Source organism: Sturnus vulgaris, chromosome Z (assembly GCF_052056855.1).
Source record: "Sturnus vulgaris isolate bStuVul1 chromosome Z, bStuVul1.hap1, whole genome shotgun sequence".
Taxonomy (NCBI): domain Eukaryota; kingdom Metazoa; phylum Chordata; class Aves; order Passeriformes; family Sturnidae; genus Sturnus; species Sturnus vulgaris.
Genome location: NC_142283.1, coordinates 13511792 through 13533792, shown reverse-complemented (window position 1 = coordinate 13533792; position 22001 = coordinate 13511792). Strand labels below are relative to the sequence as shown.

The window sequence follows — 22001 nt, the reverse complement described above, 5'->3', positions numbered from 1 at the left end:
TTTGTGTGTCCTTCATTGATTGGCTTTTTTTTGGTCAGCTTTCCAGTGCTTTAAATGATGACTGAGTGGTATGTGAGAAACTAACAGCATCTTGTGAAAGAACTTATGCATTTGATATGAAGAGTGCAGCATGCTTCTTTTAAACTCTTGGCATCTATGTAATGTTATATGACTTCTGATTAAAAGCCAACATCTGTCTTGCTTGGAATGCAGGCCAAGCTCACTGGCACACTGAAATCTTGTAAGTTAAGACTGCAGTTTCCTTTCTGTGTGGCTGTGCCTGTTTCCTGTGCTCTCACAGTTACAAATTAGCTAATACAGCAGATTATTTGAAATTTTGACATCTTATCTCTGTTCCAATTCAGTGGTTTTAACACATTATCCAAAAATTATGGAAGATGGTGCAAAATAAGCAGGTGTAGCTAGAAAAGCATAAGATGAAGGATCTTGGTGTTTTGTTTTGAACAAAAAAGTAATTTGGTAGAATCACTAATGTGGAACTGTAACGCTCTGAAAGATATTCCATGCTGACCACTGTAATTCAGACATTATTTTTGAGGAATGAATTAAGTGTTTCTCTTCCTGGGGTAAAGAAATCATCTAACTGGAGACAACTGGATATTTTTGAAGTTAAGTCAGAATGGAACTAAGTATGTGGCTAAGCATCTTACATAGTTCAGGGAGATTCTCTTGGACATTTTTACAAACATCTGTAGTTCCCCCAACCCCATCTGACATACCTTTTCATGTGTGGGTGGAAGTAAATATGTTTGCATAAATGTGAAAATATTTTGGCCAATTTTAATAATTTGGGTATTTGGGGGAGGATGTTGTGCATGCATAATATGACTCCACCTTTCCATTTCTGTTTAAATCACATGGAATGTTTAAGTGAAAAACCACATTATCACATGGTTTTGTTTGCCTTTGAGTGTACAGATGACTTTCACTGTTTTGTAAGGCATGTCTGATCCAGAGCTGATAATTTTTCTGTTTGAATATATTTGGTTAACAGGTGATCCAGAGTACTTTGTTTTGGCTGAATTTACTGTATTCAGTATAGAGGAACAGTATGTGTTTTAATGTGCTTGAAATATAATGGTTTTGACATAAACTTGACTTTTGTTTTCCTGTGCTTAAGGATTTCACATTCTATGTCTTTTTCTTTTCCTCAGTTGTTTTTTTCAACTTCTTTATTTTTCTTTATTTCCTGTCTTTTTCCTGAAATATCCTCGGCATCATTTTAGCCCTTCCATGAATAAGAAAACATAAGCTTAGGGAAGTGCTGCAAAAAAAACCCTGAGGGAAACAGGTATTGTATGCTGAATTGTAAAGTCATTTTGTCTACTGATCTTCAAGAAAGAATGGTCGAAGAACAGCTGTGTGGGTAATCTGAGGTCACTTCTGTAGTTTATAAATTGCACAACAGCTTTTCCAAATCTTACTTTTCCCCTCCTGTTCTGTGATCATTTAGAATTTGGTTTAGCAGGAGGGTTGAACTTCACAGTTTTTTATGTAACAGTAAGAAGTCAGATAAAATAGTACTTTTGTCCCAAGGAGCTAAACCTGTCTGTGCTATTATTCTGTTTTACAGCTCACGTTGAGTTTCATCAGTATGGCTTAATACAGTAGTGTTAATAATGCAAAGCAGCTTCCATAACAATTTTTACAGCTCATGAATCTTTATTCTGAAACAGTTTTAAAGAAGTTGCCAGTGAGATTTTGCAAAACCCTTTCTGTAAAACTCACTTGTTCTTATGATAAATCTTTCCACCAGCTACCTTTATTTCTGTAGTTAACCTGAAGGACTTGAAACACATAGTTTATGATTCATGAAATTGATATGCACATTAGATCTACTGGCATAGGTGGTATCAAAAATAGTACTTCTCTAAAAAGGCAGTTTCTCATTCCCACATTGATAAGCCCTATCCACATGTACACAGCTGTTACTTTTTTTTGTCTGGTTCATCAAGTCCTGGTAAGTGAGATTTGAATACCCATCTGATGAAAATTGTCTGCAATTCTGATTTTCTTAGCCATAAAAAAGAATTTTACTCCAATTATCCTTGGTATTGAAAATGAAAGATTAACTTTCCATTTTTGTTGATGTGGAAAAATAGCTCTTAGCTGCAGTAATTCATACTGCTGATATTTCCTATTTAACTTGGAAGAAGGAGAGCAAATAATACTTCCCAAAGTATTTTTAATGCATTTCTTCTGCTTAAAACATGAAGAAACAGGCATCATGTGTGTTTATGCACTTGGCTTCTGAGTTGTGGACAATCTCCCTCTATTTTGAGGTTTTTTAGAAAAATGTTAGAGATTAATGTACTGGGATGAAGCAGAGGGGAGGGATATTTAGGTTTTTCATAAATCCCAGATGCTGTGCTCAGATAGATACTTAAGATTGGAAAGTCATATGTGTTCAGTTCTCTTAAAGCAGTAAGTTTTGGTTTTGGTTGATTTTTTTCTGGGGCTCTGTGAATCAACTAAAGTTTCCAGCCTCTAGAATTTTTAATCCTTTTTCACTTTTGTTACATCTACAATTAAGATGAAAAACAGTGACAGTGTTTGCTATAGATACTGCCTTCTGAAATAGGAAGAGTAAATAATGTGACAGAGAACATAAGATGAGTAAATAACAGCGATGATAACATAAAGGTCTTACTTACTCATACTGTGTTGGAACCTGATCAGAATTTCCTCATTCATCCTCTTTGAAAAACCTTACTTTGGAGTTTGGGTAAGAATCTAGGTTTCGTTTGGTGGCTCTCTGAAACTAAATACAAGCAACAGATGGCTTTTTTCCCCCTCCCTTTTCTATTTCCTTTTAGAATTGGGAAGATTTTTTGAACTAAATATTTACGCTGAGGCTCATAAATTCATACCTAATTCTCAAAACGTCTGTTTTTTAAGTGTAGTATCTAATGGCTTTACTGCTGTTTTTTATTTTGAAGAGGTACAGTTTTAGAATTCTTAATGGTTGAAATTGTTACTGAGAAGTATACAAAAATAATGCTAAGGGAATTTGAACATTAGTTATTAGTTCATGGTTATATTTTCTATTTTATTGAAAGCTGTTATAATTTTCTGCAGATATTTGTAAGTTTTCTTCCTGGCATAGTAATATGTAATCTCTTTGATGTAGTTTCTCCTAATGAAGGGAGATGGGCAGGAGAAAAACTGCACTTATATATTTTGAAGATGTTTAGGGTAATTGTGATAACATTTCAGTCTCATAGCTTGGAAAAGAAAAAATGAGATTTCATTTTCTACAGCAACCATCTGCTGTTCAGACTGTTCTCAGTGGCTTGCACGCAACTCCGCTGTATGCTCGCTGAAATAAGGGTTGATGAACAATTGATTCTTTGCTAGCTGTTCAAGATTTGAACCTTACTATGGTCTAGGGAACCATGAAACACCCTAAGATTATAAAAGGAATCCTACATATCCAGGAAAAGAATACTGTATATCCAGAATCCTTTATTTTAGGAGTAAAAGGAGACATCTCTGGTTATTTTTAGAGAATTCCTTTCCATAATTGGAAGTTTTATTTCTTTAATTACTGGTCTGTTTGGGGTTTGGTTTTTGTCAGTTACAGTTAACTTTTGAAATAACTCTGCTCTTTGAAAATGCTTATCTTTGTTGAAATCAGGTAAGTGTGCAGGGTAGTTGCATAGTGTCTGGAAAGGTAGTCATTAGCAAGCTGCTGCATATAAAAATCTTCACTGTAAGGTGTGTTATCAAGTACCTGGCTACTGGGGAAGGGTAACTGCCAAGGCTGACCAGGTTCTTCTCTTTGTGAACTGGCTGGTTGGCAACTTGTTTCTCAGTGTTTGATAACAGATGTATCAGTATCTCCAAAGGTAAGATACACAGATAGGATTCCCAACATCTTATTAGTAAACCCGTGCTTGATGTGTTTATGTAGTTCAGCTTCTCCTCCTGGAGGAAGCCAGGGGACAGAAATTAAGTAGAATGTGGTAAAGCTTGTGGATTTCCCAAGTCATTCGATTTGGAAATAAGGTATATCATTAAGATTACAAATTAGTATGCTCAAGTGCTAATTCACATGACTGAATTTTTCTGAAGTGCTTGTATATTCTGTGGTCCAAAATTAACAAGAGAAAAATCTGAACAAGCACAAGGTAAAGAGAGATTTATAGCTCTGTGACAAGAAGAGGGCTGCATCATAAACAGCTTCTTTCTGGGTGAAATTGTAATGGGTGTTAATAGTCTCAGGAGCTCTGTTGGCTGTCATTCAGATTAGTTTGATTAGGTACAAAAATGTGCTGGATTTGCTCTGTTTGATTTAGAAGAAACTAACTCTATTGAAATGAAAATTTCTGTGACTTGGACTGATGTGCCTTAAAGTGTCGTTGATCTATACCTACATTCAAGAATATTTTTTATGTCCCAGTTTGCTGTCATATTTTTTGTAACTATCAATATCTTTTGCACACATGATTAATCTGTTGAGTAAGGGCATTTGACAACTGGAAAAATGTTTAAATTATTTTCACAGTCAGAATTAAGTACTTAGAGGAGATCTTGATCAAACAGAGAGGGCTATTTCATAACCTTTTTTTATGACGTGCTGTTATTTATTTATCCATTGATTTGTTTGCCTTATTGATGTCTTTAATTATTGACAACTTTTCAGATTATTGAATGATGACATATTAAACTCAGAGCAATTCAAGTAGATTTAGTGGGACAACAAACTTGCAGTATAATGTCTTGCTATTGTTGACCTTACTGTTCATATTATAATTTATTAATTAAAGGCAATTTATCTGAACGAATGGCAGTGTGTTTTGAACACTATTTAAATTGATATCTAGCACATTGCAAATTAGAAAATTGAGTTTGTTTCTTTCTTAGTGCCAGAATTGTACACTGGCATGATGTACATGACTCTCTCTTCTGTTAGATTTTTTTCTTAATGTCTGCTCAAGAAACTGCTTTTGTGCAGTTTGTAGGAGTTATATCAAACAGCAGATCAAACTTGGAATTATTCTTTGATTGTGAAAAATCTGGCAGAACCACAGTAAATTAAGGAATGAGTTAAAATGGTATAAGAAATGACTGAAGGCTTTCATAAAAAGTACAGGTAATGGTTAATGTACAGATGCAATGATAATAAATTCTTCAACAGATCATTTGATTCCAGTTTATGGTGTTGTTTTCTTTGGTTAGTTCTCTGAAGAATTAATCAGATTTTTTTCCTTCATAAACAAGCTTTTGAAATGTCATATTGTCAATTTATTCAAAAAGTTATTCACAGAAGTACAGAATCCTTGGAGTTAAGGAGTAAAAATCCTTTAAATTTTAATTCTTTAACTTTTTTTGCTTTACCCCACTTATTTCAATTGTAAAAACCATTATGTTAATGCCTCTAAGTAGTAATTTTTGTGGGTTTGGTTTTTTTACGGCTTTCTTTGCAAATTGTTTTCTTAAACCTGAGTATTATTATTAGGAGTGTGCAGTTGGATGGCACTTCCTATCTATCTGTAGTATGACAGCTTCTGAATTAGACATTCAGCAAAAAGTATCAAAAGGAGAAGATGAAGGAAATGTATTTCTTATGATTTTTGATCAGTGAGGCAGTAGTTTTAAGCAATAATCTTGTGTATAGGGGAAAAATAAATATTTATATATTGAGAATTTCCTCCCAAGTCTAACAGTTTCCCACCCAGGGAAGAGAAATAGTAAAGATTGGTTTCCATTATGCAGCATGGTGGTGTGGTAACAGGAGTTCTTGAGATGAGGCTATGTGCTGGGAGTTTGGGTAAATGAAGGCATTTAGAGAGTCTTTAGAATGCACACTTGAGACATTATACTTACAAACAAAAGCATAGAAACCACAATAGCAATGATCCCCATCTCTTTTTTGATTTGCTGAATTCATGTTTGACAAAAAATCTCCAGAGGCTGACTCCACCACCTCCCTAGGCAGCTTTCTCCAATTCCTAACCACACTGTCAGTGAAGAATTTTTTTCTGATTGCTAATCTGAACCTCCCCTGGCACTATTTAAAGCCATTTCCTCTCATCCTTTCATTTGGGATGTGGCAGAAGAGACAGACCCCCAACTGGCTTCAACCTCCTTTCCTCCAGTCTGAGCAGCCCCAGCTGCCTCAGCTGCTCCTCACCTGGCTTGTGCTCCAGAGCCTTCCCCAGCCCTGCTGCCCTTCTCTGGACACACTCCAGCCCCTCCATGGCCTTCCTGGATTGAGGGGCCCAGAGCTGGACGCCAATGCCCAGCCCAGGGGGATGGTAAATGCCTGGCAAAATGCTTATCTGGCTTGTGTTATCTTTTCAAGTTGTTGCCTGTAATATTTCCGAGTACCAGAGAAGATGTAAGAGATGCAAATATGTGTATTGTTGAGAAGTCGAAAGATCTGCTCATTTGCACGTTCACTGAGGAAAAAATGTGGGAGTTTTTTGGATTTAGTCATAAGTTACTTTGTATACTAAAATGAAGTTTTCATATGTAATTTTCACTTGACAAATTTTTAAAATCAGGGTGCTAAATGTAATTTCCAGAGCTTATGTGAAACTTTGCATAGTACTCATCTATCTACATACCATCATGTTGGCTTAATTTCTAATAAAATTTTGCTATTCAGTATCACTCACTATTTTATTGTATAGCAAGATTTCTAAACTCTTGAATTATAAATGCTTAGCTTTAAAACTTGGTAGGATTGTGATTAAGTGTTCTAAATGTAATACTTCTTCAGCTCCATTTCTACTGAAATGTATCTTAGAGAAACTGAACCTTGCATATTTGCACAGACTGAAAATACTTCTTTCCTTTTCACAGGATAAGAAATGGGTTCTCAATCACGAAGATGTCACCCTGGGGGAATTACTGGGCAAAGTAAGTAATAAAGTGAGCTAAGTAACATTTGAGTAAGTGTACTGTAATCATTAAGCTATTTCTGTATACTTTTCTTTTAAATTACTGTGGTATGCAGTTTTTATGTCTTCTTTTTACACTAATACACAAGACAACTTTATGCTTTAAACAGATGTAAATCACACTTGCTAATAAACATTATAATGGTTGTGCTGAAAGTATTTGACTAGCATACATATTTTTCTCTTTTGGAAGGGTTTTGAGGTAACTAGATTTCTGTGAAGCATGATGTGGCTGTTTTATTTTCTGTAGTCTGAGAAAAATGTTGCAAAATATAAATGAAAACATGTAGAGAAACAGGTGTATGTTTATTTATGTGTAAAATTTGATATGATGAGATGACTGAATCATTAAAACAAATGCTAATTGCCTGTGCATGATTATTTTTGCTTATTCATTGATGAAATTATGTAATTTCACAATCTTATTTGTGAAATTAATTATATTATCTCATAAATTAGTATAAATCAATTATATTATCGTATAATAATTCTCCTGTAGTTCATAAACTTGTAGTTTACAAAGTCTGCTTAGGCACTGCAAGTCTTTAAAATCAGGTAAACTCCTCACATTTTTGGCACCTTTGCACCTGCAAAGATCATTTTGGGTGCTACTCTGGACACAGTGTTTGAAAAGATTTTCCAACTGGAAAAATAAGGGTAAATGAGGAAGAGACAAATCAAAGCAGTAACTGCATTCTTACTATGATACTCACAAAAAAAAAATCAATAAGAAATTCAAGAAGAAGGGGAATGAAATACTGCCATAAACTTCTGTTACAAGGGATGAAATCTCTTTGGCAGTGTAAGATGACAAAAGGCATGACCAGACTGAGCTGTGCCTTCATAATATGCTGGTACTGCAGGATGTTCACATTCTTAAACAGGATAGTATCAAGTGAAAAAAATAAAGATATTCCAGTCATAAAAAAGCTTTGACTTGCTAAAAAATAAATATTAATTACTTTTGATATGTAAAAGCAATTTGAAAAGCATTTTAGTAAACTCCATTTACATGTGTATTGCATGTTTTTGGCATGAAGCATTTTTAACATTCATTAAAGGCAACTGAGAATTTTAAAGTGATTATAGAAGGATATTTTTTTAAAAATACAGAACAGGCTAAAAACTTACTTGGAACACAACATGAATCTTATGCATTCATCTCTAGGAAGATGTAGTCATACTCAAAAATATAAGAATAACACAAACATTGGCATCTGTGTGACAAAATGTGTAATAAACTATGGCCATTCACCACAGAAGTGAGAAATCTAAAAGAATCTTCAAAACTTTAAGTGGCTTGGAAAAGATGAGGAAAAAATAATGAAATTTTAATGTGTAAAAGATGCAGGCTTTAGGAAAGATGAAGATTGTCCTTCACCTCAAGAGTGAATGGTCAGTTTATTTACTCAGCATTATAATTCTATAATAACCCACAAAATAAAAGTTGCATAATAGGAATATGTTATACTAAAAATCATGTATCTGATAATACTTCAATATTGTCAATAAAGAAGTAAAGCATTTTCAAGACTTAAATAAGGCTTAGAGTGGGTTCAGATTTCACTGTTAAATACTTCTGACCAGAAGAGTAGAGGAAAAGTGGAAGCAACTCAGCTGCTTACCTTGGGTGCCCGATTCCATTTCAAATCTGAGAGGTAGTGTGCTAGCCTCTGGAAATGCTTTAGAAGGGCTGTCAGAGATCCTAAGCCTCACTTGCCAGCTACATCTCGTCCCAGGGTAAAGAAAAAAATTCTGCAGATGTGTTGAGCCCTACATTTCTTCCCTTGCTACTTGCACGTAACTATTTTCCATCTGTGAGTTTCTTTTTTCCCCCTCTTCTGTCATCTTTCTTTGGCAACACTAAATTCATCTTCATGATGTAATGAAATCTTCATCACTCAGGAAAGGAAGGAAAACATCTCCAGCAAACTTTTTTGAAGTCACATGAAGCCTCAGATATCAGGACACAGAAGTGTAGTACATGTGGAAATTAATCAGACATAGTTTCAAATTGAGTTGTGCTTATTTTTTGGGAAATACAAAGCTTAACTAGAAGTATGAGATCAATAGTTTTCTTCTTGTTTCCTTTTCTTGAGGATTTTGTCATTGATGCCAGTGTTTCATGCCTCACAATTTCCTTCTTTCAATTTGTGTCCTAATTAATTTTCATTTTGTTTTTATTACATAAAAATTCATCTGGTGGACGCTTATAGTATGGTATTTATTACTTCATTTTTCTTCTATGAAAACTAAAAAAAAACCCTGACTTGCCTTGGGGGTATGTTGTTCACTATTTAGAATGTCTGATTACAAAAGGAGCTGCTTTCTAAAGTCTTGTCCAAACTTACTGATTTGCATTTATAGAGCAGTGCTGAGCTTGGGTTTTAAAGAAATTTTGGATCACTGGACACAATAATGCAATTTGCAGTGGGTTTAATTTATGCTAAAAATTAATATTCAGCATTTTCATTCTACATCTTTTTCATTTTTTCTTTCTTATATATGAGAATGTTTATGTTATTTTGGTGTATTTTGTCGCAGTTTTTGAGATCAGTTTTTGATCTCTTCCCGACTCCAAGTTAAAAACTATTTACAAAATGCAATTGTGTGAAAATGAAAGAGTACTGGAGTAAGAATAAGAAGAATAAAGTACTACAGTTACTGTCAGTTATTTGAAAAGTTACTAAGAGGTTTTATGAGAAAATTCTAATTACTTAATTAATGGTGTTTTTTTCCTGTTTCCAGCAAGATGAAACCGGAACCCATATAATGTGTCCATATAATTGATGTACTATATCAGAGTGAACAGCTTTGGTTGGGGCAGATACTAGAAGAAAATCTCATTTGGCTTCATAAACACATTCCAAAGTTCTGTTCCAGTTTCAATAGCTGTCTGCATTATTTTCTCTTGTAATTTGTTATGATTTTATTTATCTAGAATGATCTTTTTTCCCCTGATTTCAGGGTAATTTTGGTGAGGTGTATAAAGGAACATTAAAGGATAAAACTCCTGTTGCTGTGAAAACTTGCAAAGAAGATCTTCCTCAGGAACTGAAAATAAAATTTCTGTCAGAAGCCAGGTAGGTTCTCTAAAATTACTTGTGGCGGTTTTTTCAGATTTTATCACCAGATGCAATTACAAAATCTGACCTTCTGAAAAATTAGAAAAAGCAGTTCTCAAACTTTTCCTTTCTCTCTCTCAGTACATTCCACATCTGTCGCCCTGGTAACTGAACACTGGCATTTTTAATGTGTGAATGCAGTAGCATCTGCACTTGCTGAAACCATCTCTTTGACAAAGCAAGCCATGCCTGTAAAATAAAATGTTGTTTTCGTAAGTGCTTTCATTTAGAACTTCTAAGATGTGCCATGAGGATTGGGATAAGAAGACTGGAAAATGTTGTTAATTTTAAATGTGACTATACCAGGCCTACCTCCTGCCATGCATGCATGGCTAATAGAGGTGATCAGATCTGCCCAGATTACTTTTCTTAGTGGGGAAAATTCCAATTAGGAATTTTCTCTTTGTCAGAAGGGTTAGCTCCAGTAGAGGTTTATACTCTATCAATCAACATGAGATTATGTGCTTTTTTCAAGTTACAGTCATGACACAATGTACAAAATATTGAGTATCAGCTGATGTGCAAAGGTAGGTTCTGATACTCCAGGGAGAGAGGTGTCTTCAGATAAATGTCATACTTTTTAAACTACCTTGCTCCTTCTTGCATTGAAGCTTCATATGCTTTAATTTTCACTCCCAAACTAGTATGATTAGTATTGGAAAACAAAAGATCTATAGAACAAAGATCAGCCACCCTATCTAATGAATCACTTGAAAAAACTTATAACTTGGCAATGGCAGACATATGTCTTTGTTAAGCAGTTTGACATTGATGGGAAAAAATGGAATGTGTTATTTTTTGGTAAATATGTATGTACCAGGAAGGTTAGTATTTTACTCTTGATGCTAGGAAAAAAGGGAAAAAGAGGAAGGAAGTGCTTTGAGTCAGCAAGTATCAGAAGGAACATTTAAGTTAAAAGGTCTCTGTAGAATTTTTTCTTGCTCTTCATTTCATTTACAAATCATAAAATGCTGTTTTAGGCTGGAAATGTTCTTATTAAAGCATTGTGTCAAAAGATGTAAATGTTTTCATTTAATTCTCAAAATTGCTGTCCTTGTAGTCTTCTAAAACTTATTATATTAATTAATCTCTCAAACTGAAATTAGAACAAGTGTGCTTTTGAACAGTGCAGCAGAAAAGCATACAGGCACGCTGTGCATACTGTTTTGATGTAGCTCTGCTTCTGGTCCACCACTGAAATGCTGATAAAATACAAGGGTTCTTAAGAAGCTGCAAACCTGTCAGGCTGTTTTTCAGTTATCTATATAAGTGTCACATAGACAAATGGTAAAATTACATTAAGAATAATTTTTGATTTATTAGTGAATCAGTTATGATTTTATTTCAAACAGAGTGGTGATTGATCTGTTATATTGATTTTGATAACAGTAATGATACCTTTTCTTTGATAACAATAAAGATATCTTCCATTAAAGTAACATTAAAGGTTTAGGATATTTTCCTATGATATTTAATCAGCCTGTACAATAAAGTTTGTTAATAAACTTATTGTATCTTTTGCAGAATACTCAAACAATATGATCATCCTAATATTGTCAAACTTATAGGAGTTTGCACTCAACGACAGCCTATATATATCGTTATGGAACTTGTTCCAGGTAATTGATTTTTTCCCTTTTTTTTCCAGCATATGTCCATAGGTTTCATTGTTTCCATAATGTGAAATGTATTGTTTTCTATTTGTCTTATTCTGCATTGTTGTGTCTGACCTCAAAAGTCATCTGTGTTGCAAATCTTCGGAAGTGCTGGGTTCTAGTACCTTTAGAGTGGTTGAACTCCACAAATCTGTTGAGAATTTTACTGTACCCTTTAAAGATAACAGAAGCTACATTATTCTCCTGATGAGATATTAAATGGTATTTCCTTTAACAATAGAGTTAGGTAGTGAATATTAAGAAGTATTTAAAGAAACTTCATGTCTGGGTAATGTCTCAATTTTAATAACTCATGTTTGGGTCACCTTTAGTAATATATATTTTTTTCTTTACCAGAATATATTGTTTGGTTTTCGTATTGCTCTTGATTTATTTTTGGAATCGAGTTAATTTTATTTAGCAATGCCTAGAGTGAATTTCAAATTGTTGGGATGATAACAGCTTTTGGGCAATTTTGCCTGTTTGTTGATTTTTCTCAGCAGCTGGAAAATGTGTTAGTTTGGTAGCCTGTACTGCTTAATATGCAACAATGTATTTGTTTTATATATCACTGGGTTTATCTTCAAAATTATACAAGCAGCTGCTTTAAGAGCAATTTCATTCAGGAAGACTTAGATTGCTTATAGTTCTTCAATACTGGTTGTAGAATGTGAGGACTGATGAAATATTTGACATTGTGGAGTTCTGCCTTTATTAAATTAGTTTATATTAGATTATTATAGTTGTATGCATGATAAGTTCATTAAAATGGAGACTGAAAGCAGTGTCCTCGGTTTTAAGGGGTACTTTAGTAATCAGCTTCTCTAGACATCTCTGAAGATAAAAGTAAATCCTGATCTTTTAACAGCTTTATCATTCTGGTTCAGGTTTTTCAGAGCCTTGTACAAGTTGTTGAAACATGCTAATGCAATTGAGGACGAATTGAGTGAGAACATTCCTCTGATTTTCATGCTTGTTTTTCAGTTCAAGTCTATCCAAACATTCTTGGGTTTGAGTTTGCTGTAGAAAGAAGCTTCTTGCAAAGAGAATTGTTGCCCTGTTTCAGTGCTCTGTAACCCCCCTGGGCTGGCTGCTCTGCCTGCACGCCCTCATAAACACAGGGCTGCCTTCAAACCATCACATCTTGACACACCAAGAGACTGACCAAATCAGCAGAAAACATCAGGATGCCAGAGAAAAGTCAGATCACTTAGATGAATAGAGAAGCAGTGATTCTGATGTTACTGTTTTTGTTCTAGTTACAAGTTTGGATGATATTACAAAAAATGATAGTTCATAGTGCTCTGACTTGTGTTAATAGCACCCTGAATAGTAATGTCCTTTGAGGAACAGGATAGTGGTAAACTTGTCTTCCACTTGACACTAAGCTTCTCAGTATCTTCATTGTTTTGTCTTGAATTTGCTTATGTTTCAAAGTGTTTAAGCAGTTAGACTTTTTGTTTAATAACTAAAAATGTCAAGTTTGAACTTAGAATTGTATTCTGTGAATGTATGGCTGAGAACACACGTAATTTATAAATGTCTGCTGGTTTTTTTTCCTGAGGATAAAATTAGAAGCAACTCCATAAAACAAGAGAATTCTGTGTTTTCTGACCTGACGTCTGTCTAATATTTGCAAATTTTCTGCCCTTTTTATATCCCAAATACATGTAGGCTGTACAATTACTGCCTTTTGAGACTCCTGTGGTGTGGTTCCATAGCAGCTAATTCTCCTTTGCATTCCAGATTCTGATTTCAAGTCAGAGTCTTAATTTCTTCGGGTATTAGGAATGTATATTGAAACTTAGCACTTTATGTAGAGAGGTGCTGCTCTCTTAGTGATTCTGTCATAAGCTGGGCTGCAGAGATATCTTTGTTGCAAGTGTGAATAGGATTAAAAACCAAGCATATGGATAAAGGCATTAGTTAAAACAGTAAAGAAAGGTTGCAGATACATCTTTAGTTAATGCGTCCATCCTTTGTTACATGCAAAAATAGTCTGAAGATTGCCAGCAAATAACAGCAACAAAGTTGTCAAAAGACTACATCCTTTGCAGTATACCCTTTTCTTGAGGCATGGTGTGGGGAGTGTTAACATAAGTGACATGTCCTAATATTGTCCTGTAGTAAGAACCATAGTGATATAAAGAAATGTCAAGAAGGGTGATGTAGGAAGGATTAACTGAAATAATAAACAGTGTAGCATATAATGGATACATAGAATCATAGAACGGTTTGGGCTAGATGGGGCCTTGAAGATCACCCAGTTCTAACTCCTTGTGCGAGTACAGGTTGCTCAGAGCCCCACCTCACCTGCCCTTGAGCACAACTAACTACATATTAGTGAGCTAAAAACATAATTTCCTTACTGTTAACTTGCTGTTGGTCATGCTGATCTCACCGTACATGTCCTCCCAGTGTCGATCCATCATAGATTACTCTTGATCCTTTTTGCAATCCACCTATCAAGGCATTAGGAAAAGGTCTTACTATAATGTATATATATGTTATATAGACCTTTCTTTAAGGGATGCACATATAGGAAAATGCATCTGATCTCCCTGCCATAGGCTGGGTATTTAGAGAGCCAGGTCTCTTCTCTCCTGAGTCTTGTCCTACAGGTCTTTCTGCTGGTTCCTCTGCAAGTGGGAAGGAACATCTAGTACAGAGCGTGTGCACTGTTTATTTATTGTAGAATTTAGATTTATTATTGCTTTCTATAAGCTATTCTTTTAATTGTTGAAAAAATAAACTAAATAAAATGTTCTTTGTCATGTATAAACAGAAGCTAAAATATATGTAGCAGCAATTTCCTTCATGTATATATGGAAAGTTACAAGTATGCAAGAAATGTGACCTAAAAACACCATTCAGAATTTGCAAAGGGAGTTGCTAAAAGATATTTTTTTAAATCCTAAACAAATTGTCCTGCCTTTCCTCCCCTCGCCTTCCCAAAATTGCCAGGATAGCCATGAAAAATGAATCAATAAACTGTTACTATTTTTCTTATAAAAGTTTTATGTATTTGTAAGTTAAGATCTATACGCAAATCTGATTTGCAAGCTTAAGTTATGCTAGCTAGCCTCTGTGAAAAAGGAATTTAGCCAAGCAGATGGTTTTAAATTTTTTGTGATAGCATAATGGATAAATTTGCAATAACCTTTAGAGCATTCTTGTAAATAATTAATTTTATTCTTCTTTACCTAAATGACATTGAAATACTAACTAAAAGAATAGACAGTCCAGATCTTTATAAGGGCCCAGTGCTGTAGTTGCTGGATGGCTTTCCAACTGCCCTGTAATGATAAAACCCCCTGAATTTTACCGTGGCCTGGTTTTCTTCTGTGAAATTTTTAGCAGACTGAGAAATGAGAAAACAGCTCTGAGAAATGAGAAAACAACTCGACTTGGAAATTATCTTTCTATTAAAACATTTTGTTGTTAATGGAGAACTTAACACAGAGATTTCCCTTTCTTGTATATAACTTATGACTCTTTCTCTAGAAACAACTATTCTCTAGGAACAACTATTGTTCCTAGTTTGAAAATTTTGAGACTGTTAAAAAAAAATCTGCTTAGATAAATCAGACTGTTGCAGCATATTAGTATCTTGAAGGACTCTGAACATCATATAGGTTGCTAGAAATTATTTTCTTTGTAGTATTCTTCCTAATTTTTACTGCTTTATAGTGAACTGTTCCTCTAAGATGGTTGGATAAGGTTTGCTGCAAAGGTCACATTTGGTGGTTTTTTTGTGGTATCTTCTGATCTAAAAATAGGAATATTGCATTATTTCATAACTAAATACAGTAACTTTTTATTAATCTGTTGTGATTCACTTTAAATATGCAGTTTATCCTAAGATAGAAGAAGTTAAAATAAAAATTGCTAATGAATTTTGGGCAAAGAAACCCCATATGTTGAGACTTGCCAAATGTTTGATGGTATTACAGAGCCATGAGGTTGTATTGTCCTATGGACTTGACTGGCCTGACTGAAAAGTAATATAGTAAATGTGCAACATGAGTCTTAAAGCTGTTCAGAGAGAATTTCTGCATATTTGCGACCACTAAAATTTTCTAATGTAGAGAAACCTTTGTCGGGTATGGTTTCCACATGAGAAAGAGCAGAACTTCATGCCAGAGTTTATAATACTGTGTAAGAAAGTATGTTACTTTCCAAGTCAATCTGAAAAACAGCATTATACTCACATTTTCTGTGTTAATGTGTTTTTTTTTTTTTGCTCTGTGTCTGTTGTCCTGGTGGGATTTTTGTGCTTTATCGTGCATTGTTGACCTTAAAACTGAAGAAAGAGAAATAATTATGAGAAGCTGCTTTGGTATTCGGAATAGTAAAAGAACTGTTTGCCATTGTCTCTTAAGGCCACATGGGGCATAAGGAGTCTTCACAACAGCTCATTTATAACAAATTTATATGATCAAAAAGACTGCCTGGAATACTGCCAAAGTCCAGACTGACAACCTGAGACAAATGGATGCTCAGGTGTGGAAAAGATTCATCAGGAAAATGCTGAAGGGGCTACAGAACTTGCTTCTAGTTATTTTCTTTTCAGAGCGAACTCATAATCTTTTCATGAAAAAAGACAGGAAAAAAGGAAACTGAATTGCCCTTCTCTTTTAGTCTTTCTTCATCTTTCTCCCCCAGCTTCTTTTTTAGTGATTATGAATGACAAAGTGGGTTTTAAAGCATTGCAATACTCAGTATTATTTAACTGCATTTTCATTCGATTATAGTTCATCATAATCTCCCATGTAATCTAAAAGGAACTGCAGGAGTCCCATTAAAATTTTGAATATTTTTTCCTTTAAGGGAAGAACAAATCAAGATCAGATGTCATCTTTAAGATGCAAAAAGCAGTCCTAAGCTACAACACTCTTTCTTCTCCTTCTTTATGTTAATTTCAATTTACTTGAATCTTAATTAGTCCTGAAAGGAGAATTTAATTTAAAAGTAAGACCTTGGCATGTCCCTGAAATGTATGTTTTAAAATGGGGTGTTTTGAGGGTACATGTGCAACCCTGTAGTGCAGTTACCACTTTATGCAACTATTTCAGCAGCTTATCTTGTAGAATCTTCCATGGTGCCTCTGTCCCTCCAGCAGAGAGTCTGCAAGATAAGCATCATCATCATGCTTGCACCAGCTCTCTCTAGAAAGATTTGTCTAATTAAAAGTTAATGCAAATATCTTTGTATGTTCCAGTGCTTGATTCAAGGTAGTAGAAGGAAGCTTTCACATGTTTTGGCACCTGCTCCTTTTAGAACCTGGAATGTTTAATCTCAAGTTGGTAGCCTACTTTCTCTGTTTCAGGTTTCTATATATTTAAACATTTTTATAACCAATATAGTTAAAATTAAAACCCCAAAAATATTTTGGAATAATTTTATTTCTGCTATGTCAGGCATTCAAATATAGGCAATTGAAGTGTCTGTCTTGTCTGTTGAGTCTTAATATAGCTTCCTCTAGCATATGCATTATGCTAATATGATCCATGATGAGAGTATTATATTTTGTGATATTATGAAAATTCTATGATCTGCCTGTACCAGATCTTTGCCTCAGACAGTTCTAAATAATTTCTCAGCAGTTGTCTCTTGTCTCCTGATCCATTCTGTGGCCACAGACCATATTTAGTCTGTTGTATCAGTGATCTCTTCTGAACTGATTCTCACCTCCTCTCCCCAGTGTGTATTAATGAACATTTTTCATTCTCCTACTAATGCATTGCATTTCACTGAAGTACCAGTCTGCCTTCCTGATACTACCATAGAATTCCTTTCTGATAGTAGATACTTTAAAATAATAGATGCTTTAAAAAAAAAGTAACTTTCTTTTTAATTTAACAGTGAGTTTTGTTCCCTTGTTTTATCTACCTTGATATGTTCTGAATGCTGGCAGCTGGAAAGAGGTAGAGCTATGCCTGTACATGTAAACAGCTGTGGAAATATCCAGTAATCTAATAGCATGGGAAGATTGTCAGAATTACATTTCAGCTATACTCAGCTTTTATCTAGACATGTGTAGCCAGCTTCCAAGGGGGAGTTCAGCAAGGTCATAACTTCTGTCTTTGCAGCTGGATAATGTAACCTGTAGAGGTCTGCTCTGAATCATTTGGGATGCAAATTGCCTGTGCCACTGATGCAGAAACAAATCAGAGGTGACAGGTTTTATTAGCTCAGGTGCGGCACTACTCGATGTGAGCTGCCTCGACTCCCGGGCACGGCCATTTCTGCTGTGCCTGTACCGAGTCATCACCCCTGGAAGCACTCATAAAATTACTAAACCTGGACCTTCTAGATAAGACTTAGTGGACATGGTGGTGTTTGGTTGAAGGTTGAACTTGATGATTATGGAAGTCTTTTTCCAGCCCAAGGGATTCTATTATTCTTAGCCCAAGCTCTGAGGCTAACTTTTGAGCCCTGTTTATGGTGTCCTACCTGCAGTTTGCTTTGGTCTGGCTTGGTTTATTCACTCCCTTTCTTCGGAAATGTGACACCATTGCTACTTTGTGTATGTTACACTTAGCACTTCTTAATTTCCACAGGGTATGTTATGTCAGAAACATATGCAAAGAAAGCCTGGTGTCTTGCCTGGCCTACCAGGCTCACTTTTTGGCTTTTCTTGGAAAAGAGGGGTGCAGGGCATAAAGTGAAGAATTACCTATGTATCCATTATAGGTGGCACTGATGAGCTGATACAATTTACTAAATTTTAAATAACTTTTGTGAAATTGCTCTTATTTTCTTCATGTAATGATAATTCAGAGTATAGCACCAAATCGTAGCTGGCTTTCTGCATTTCTCTTGTTACTTGCACTGGAGCCAGTAGATCCATTTATAAGTAAAACCGCAGTTCTGAGACTGAGATGTATATAATTTATTTATCAATATGAAGTGCAATTTCCATGTTATCTTGAGCTTTTCTACTAAATTAATTACGTCCTTGGATAAAGGAGAGCAGTATATGTATATCATGGCTTACTAGAGCCTTAGATTAGACTTCCTGTCTCTGAGGTGCCACTAATTTGGTACACAGGCCTGGAATGCTGATTGATGCTGGGAAATGTCTGAACTTTTATTTTCACATTGTGCTATTCAGCTGCTGCATTTTCTACTTTGGTGTATTTTTTTCTCTTTCCTGTTTCTGGAGGCAGTGAAATCTCTATAGAGATCATGTTTTTTTCTAATTCCTTCTCTTAAGAGAGCCCCTAAAACTTTCCTCAAGTTTTGCATGATGTATCCCATTGGTTGTACTGGTTGTACATCCTCTGTAGCTGTCTTTTGTGAGCAGATTTCAGATCTGAGTCCTATCTTGTAGTCACATCCTGAGTCTTTACTGTATGCTGTCCAAAATCAATACAACAACAAAAAAAGGGCCAGTCAAATTCCAATTAGAGATAAGGTGCAGTGATAGTGTCTGTCTGGCTTTGTTTTCTATTCAGCTCTCTTTGTTTTTCTAGTTAAATAAGTTATCTTCTCATTATTACTGGTTAGTGAAGCCACCTTCTGTCTACCCTACAGTTTCTATTCACACAGACATCTGTCTACTTCTCTAAATTTTGTCTCTCTTACTTCATCCTATTAAGTTTCCAGCTTCCATTTTGACTTGTCTCTGCAACTTGCTGTGCTTCTGCCTGCTCCATCTCCTCTTGTTGGGCATTTCACTCAAAGAGTCAGACACCTCCCAAGGATTCCTTCTCTCCGTGTGTCCAATCTTTCCCTTTCCTCACCAGCCCTCATGCAGTACATGCACATGTATGTAGAGACCCCGTTTCTTCTTCCTTGCCTTGCTCGTAGGCCTATAATGCACATGGGTCTCTTCCTCCCTCTTTGCTTCATGGATTCCAGATTATTAAGAAAAGTCAGATTCCTTTGTTAGGGTGTAAGTTGTGGTGATTAAATTCCTTTTGCCTCAGAGCTACTGTTTAGTAAAACAGGACCAAAGGTCTGGTCTCCTTTTAGTGTAGTATTTCGGACTGCAGTTGGATTTGTATCTCTTCACATATTCTAGGCTTTGATGTTACTCTATTTTGTATCAATATTGTACAAAATCAAATCAGCAAGGAGATGAAATGAGAAAATCCATTTTTATACTGAATAAAAACAACCAAATATAAAAAATTAGCAAAGTAGTTGCAAAAACCTCTGCATTCAACTTACTTCTTTTTATTCATTGTTACTCACTTTTTTTTTTTACTTTGCCTAGAACAGTTTTTGCTATAGTAGCTATTTAATGTGTCTGTGTTTAAAAATCTTCATTGTTTTCCTTTACATTAAAAAACCCTCTGTTCTTGAGGTAGAAGAAACATACTGTTTCATACCAGAAGTCATGTCTCTCTAATCTGGACTCCTTTTCAAGGCCTTTGATTATGGATTATTGAGCATAATACACTTAGAGGAATTATTTATTGAAGAATGGAAGACCTCCTGGAGAAAGATGATTTTCCTTTCATTTAGTTTCTGAAGTAGATTTTATCTGTGCACTCAGAGTGTGTTTCCTTACAGCCACAATACTAAAACACAAGAGTTCAGGTAGCCTGGTTAGTGTTATATTGGCAGCACGGAAGACAAGGGATGCTAGCTGTTGATGTCTCACTATGATTTCTGGCTTCTTTTGGACAGGTGATGACAGACCGTTTTGGACAGACACTTTTGTTGCGTGGGATATTGGCTACATGCTCTACCTTATTTGATCCACCTGAAATCTAAAGCAGGACTGCTGAGCATTGTCAATATTTCCTTTATTTTGATTATCATATGTCAGTGGTCTGTCATCCCTTTGAAAGGAAGTGAAATAGCACATATAAATGTGTTGTAACCTTCTCGTCTTCATTTTATCACAGTGCAGTTATTTTGTGCTTGTGTGTCGTGTCTGTTCTGGTTTCATCAAAGGTTGTCTGCTAAAAAGTCATCCACAGCACAGTTCTGGTACAATCCACATTTTCTCTGTGTTTACTTCTTTTTGCTGCTGCTGCTCCTGTCCTTGGCTCTCAGTGCACACTGTTCATTTAAATTTTTTTTTTCTTTCTTCGTCTTTTATTTTCACGTACAGGTATTTCTACTCATACTTCATTACTGCCATTGTTAATATTACATTTGCAACACTTTGCATGGTTATAACAACTTTTACTTGCTTTGCTTAACAGGAAAAATAAAGTTTTATCTGGATTTCACAATAGTACTCTGTAAGCAGTTAGAAAAATAAACCTTGGGATTATTTACAGTTTCTGTTACTACATATATAGATTTTTAAAAAAGTGAAAGCACTGTGTTGCACACAAATGATGCGTTAATTGAAAAGTGAAGGCACAGTACTTTATTGAAAATGAGTGTTTTTGTATTTTTAAACCCTTGTATTTTAAATAGTTTGTCAAATAGCTTCTTACATACTTAAAAAACGTATCTCCTAGAATTCCCTAGAGATGTATGTTTACTGTTTTAAATTCCTAGTTTTAAGTAACTCCATTTGGGTTTATGTTTTAGATCCCATATATATGGGATCTAAAGATCTGGGCAAAAAAAAAATAATAAATAGCTTTAAGGCTACTTGAAATACTGACCATTTAAATTTTGAAATTTATAAATACTTACAGGTTCAATTAAAGGTAATTTCAATAATATTGCAATGGCATGTAAGGCAACTAGGAATACTGAATTCTAAAGCTCCCCTGGGTTAGATGGCCATTAGGAGGTGTGGCCATAAGCAAGATTCATTCATCTGCATGATGAATGTGTGTGTAAGAAAAATATAAGAAAAATTAAGCGACCTTTCTAAACAAACACAGTTAAAAAGACCATTTAACCAAGGAAATTCTACTTTATTAAAATTTATATGTGAATAATAATACATCTAACTTCATATTTTAATAATTGGTATTGTATCAAGACTTTTATTAATATTTGTATAATTATGTATAATATTATTGGGATATGAGATAGAGATACAATATATAAACAATGTATGTCTATATACCAATTCAGTGGGAGATTTCCCATCATCATTTCAAAACGTTTTATCTATGTTCAGTGTCAGAATGGTTGTCAGAATGATGCCAAGAATGCCTAGAGCAAGTAGGTAGGTGTCACTGTGGACACCGGCTCAGGAAAACACTGAAACATGTGGTCATAGTTGATTATAAATGCAGTCAAATCAGAGATTGCCATTACTACATACTTTGTAAACCTCTTTAACATTTTTTCATTGTTGCTTCTTGCATTTTTGGTTTCTTCTCATAGATCACACTGTTTGTTTTTTCCTCTTTCAAAGCAATAGC

General features: G+C 34.9%; 1 protein-coding gene across 2 annotated transcripts in view; it reads left to right on the top strand.

Annotated features, from left to right (window-relative positions):
• FER (FER tyrosine kinase) overlaps nucleotides 1-22001 on the top strand; it is a 153003-nt gene that overhangs the window by 92825 nt on the left and 38177 nt on the right. For both annotated transcript variants that reach the window (XM_014877306.2, XM_088157412.1), the window contains exons 14-16: nucleotides 6832-6888; nucleotides 9897-10012; nucleotides 11579-11673. In XM_014877306.2, coding sequence (XP_014732792.1) covers nucleotides 6832-6888; nucleotides 9897-10012; nucleotides 11579-11673 — 268 coding nt within the window. The remainder of the gene's footprint in view (nucleotides 1-6831; nucleotides 6889-9896; nucleotides 10013-11578; nucleotides 11674-22001) is intronic.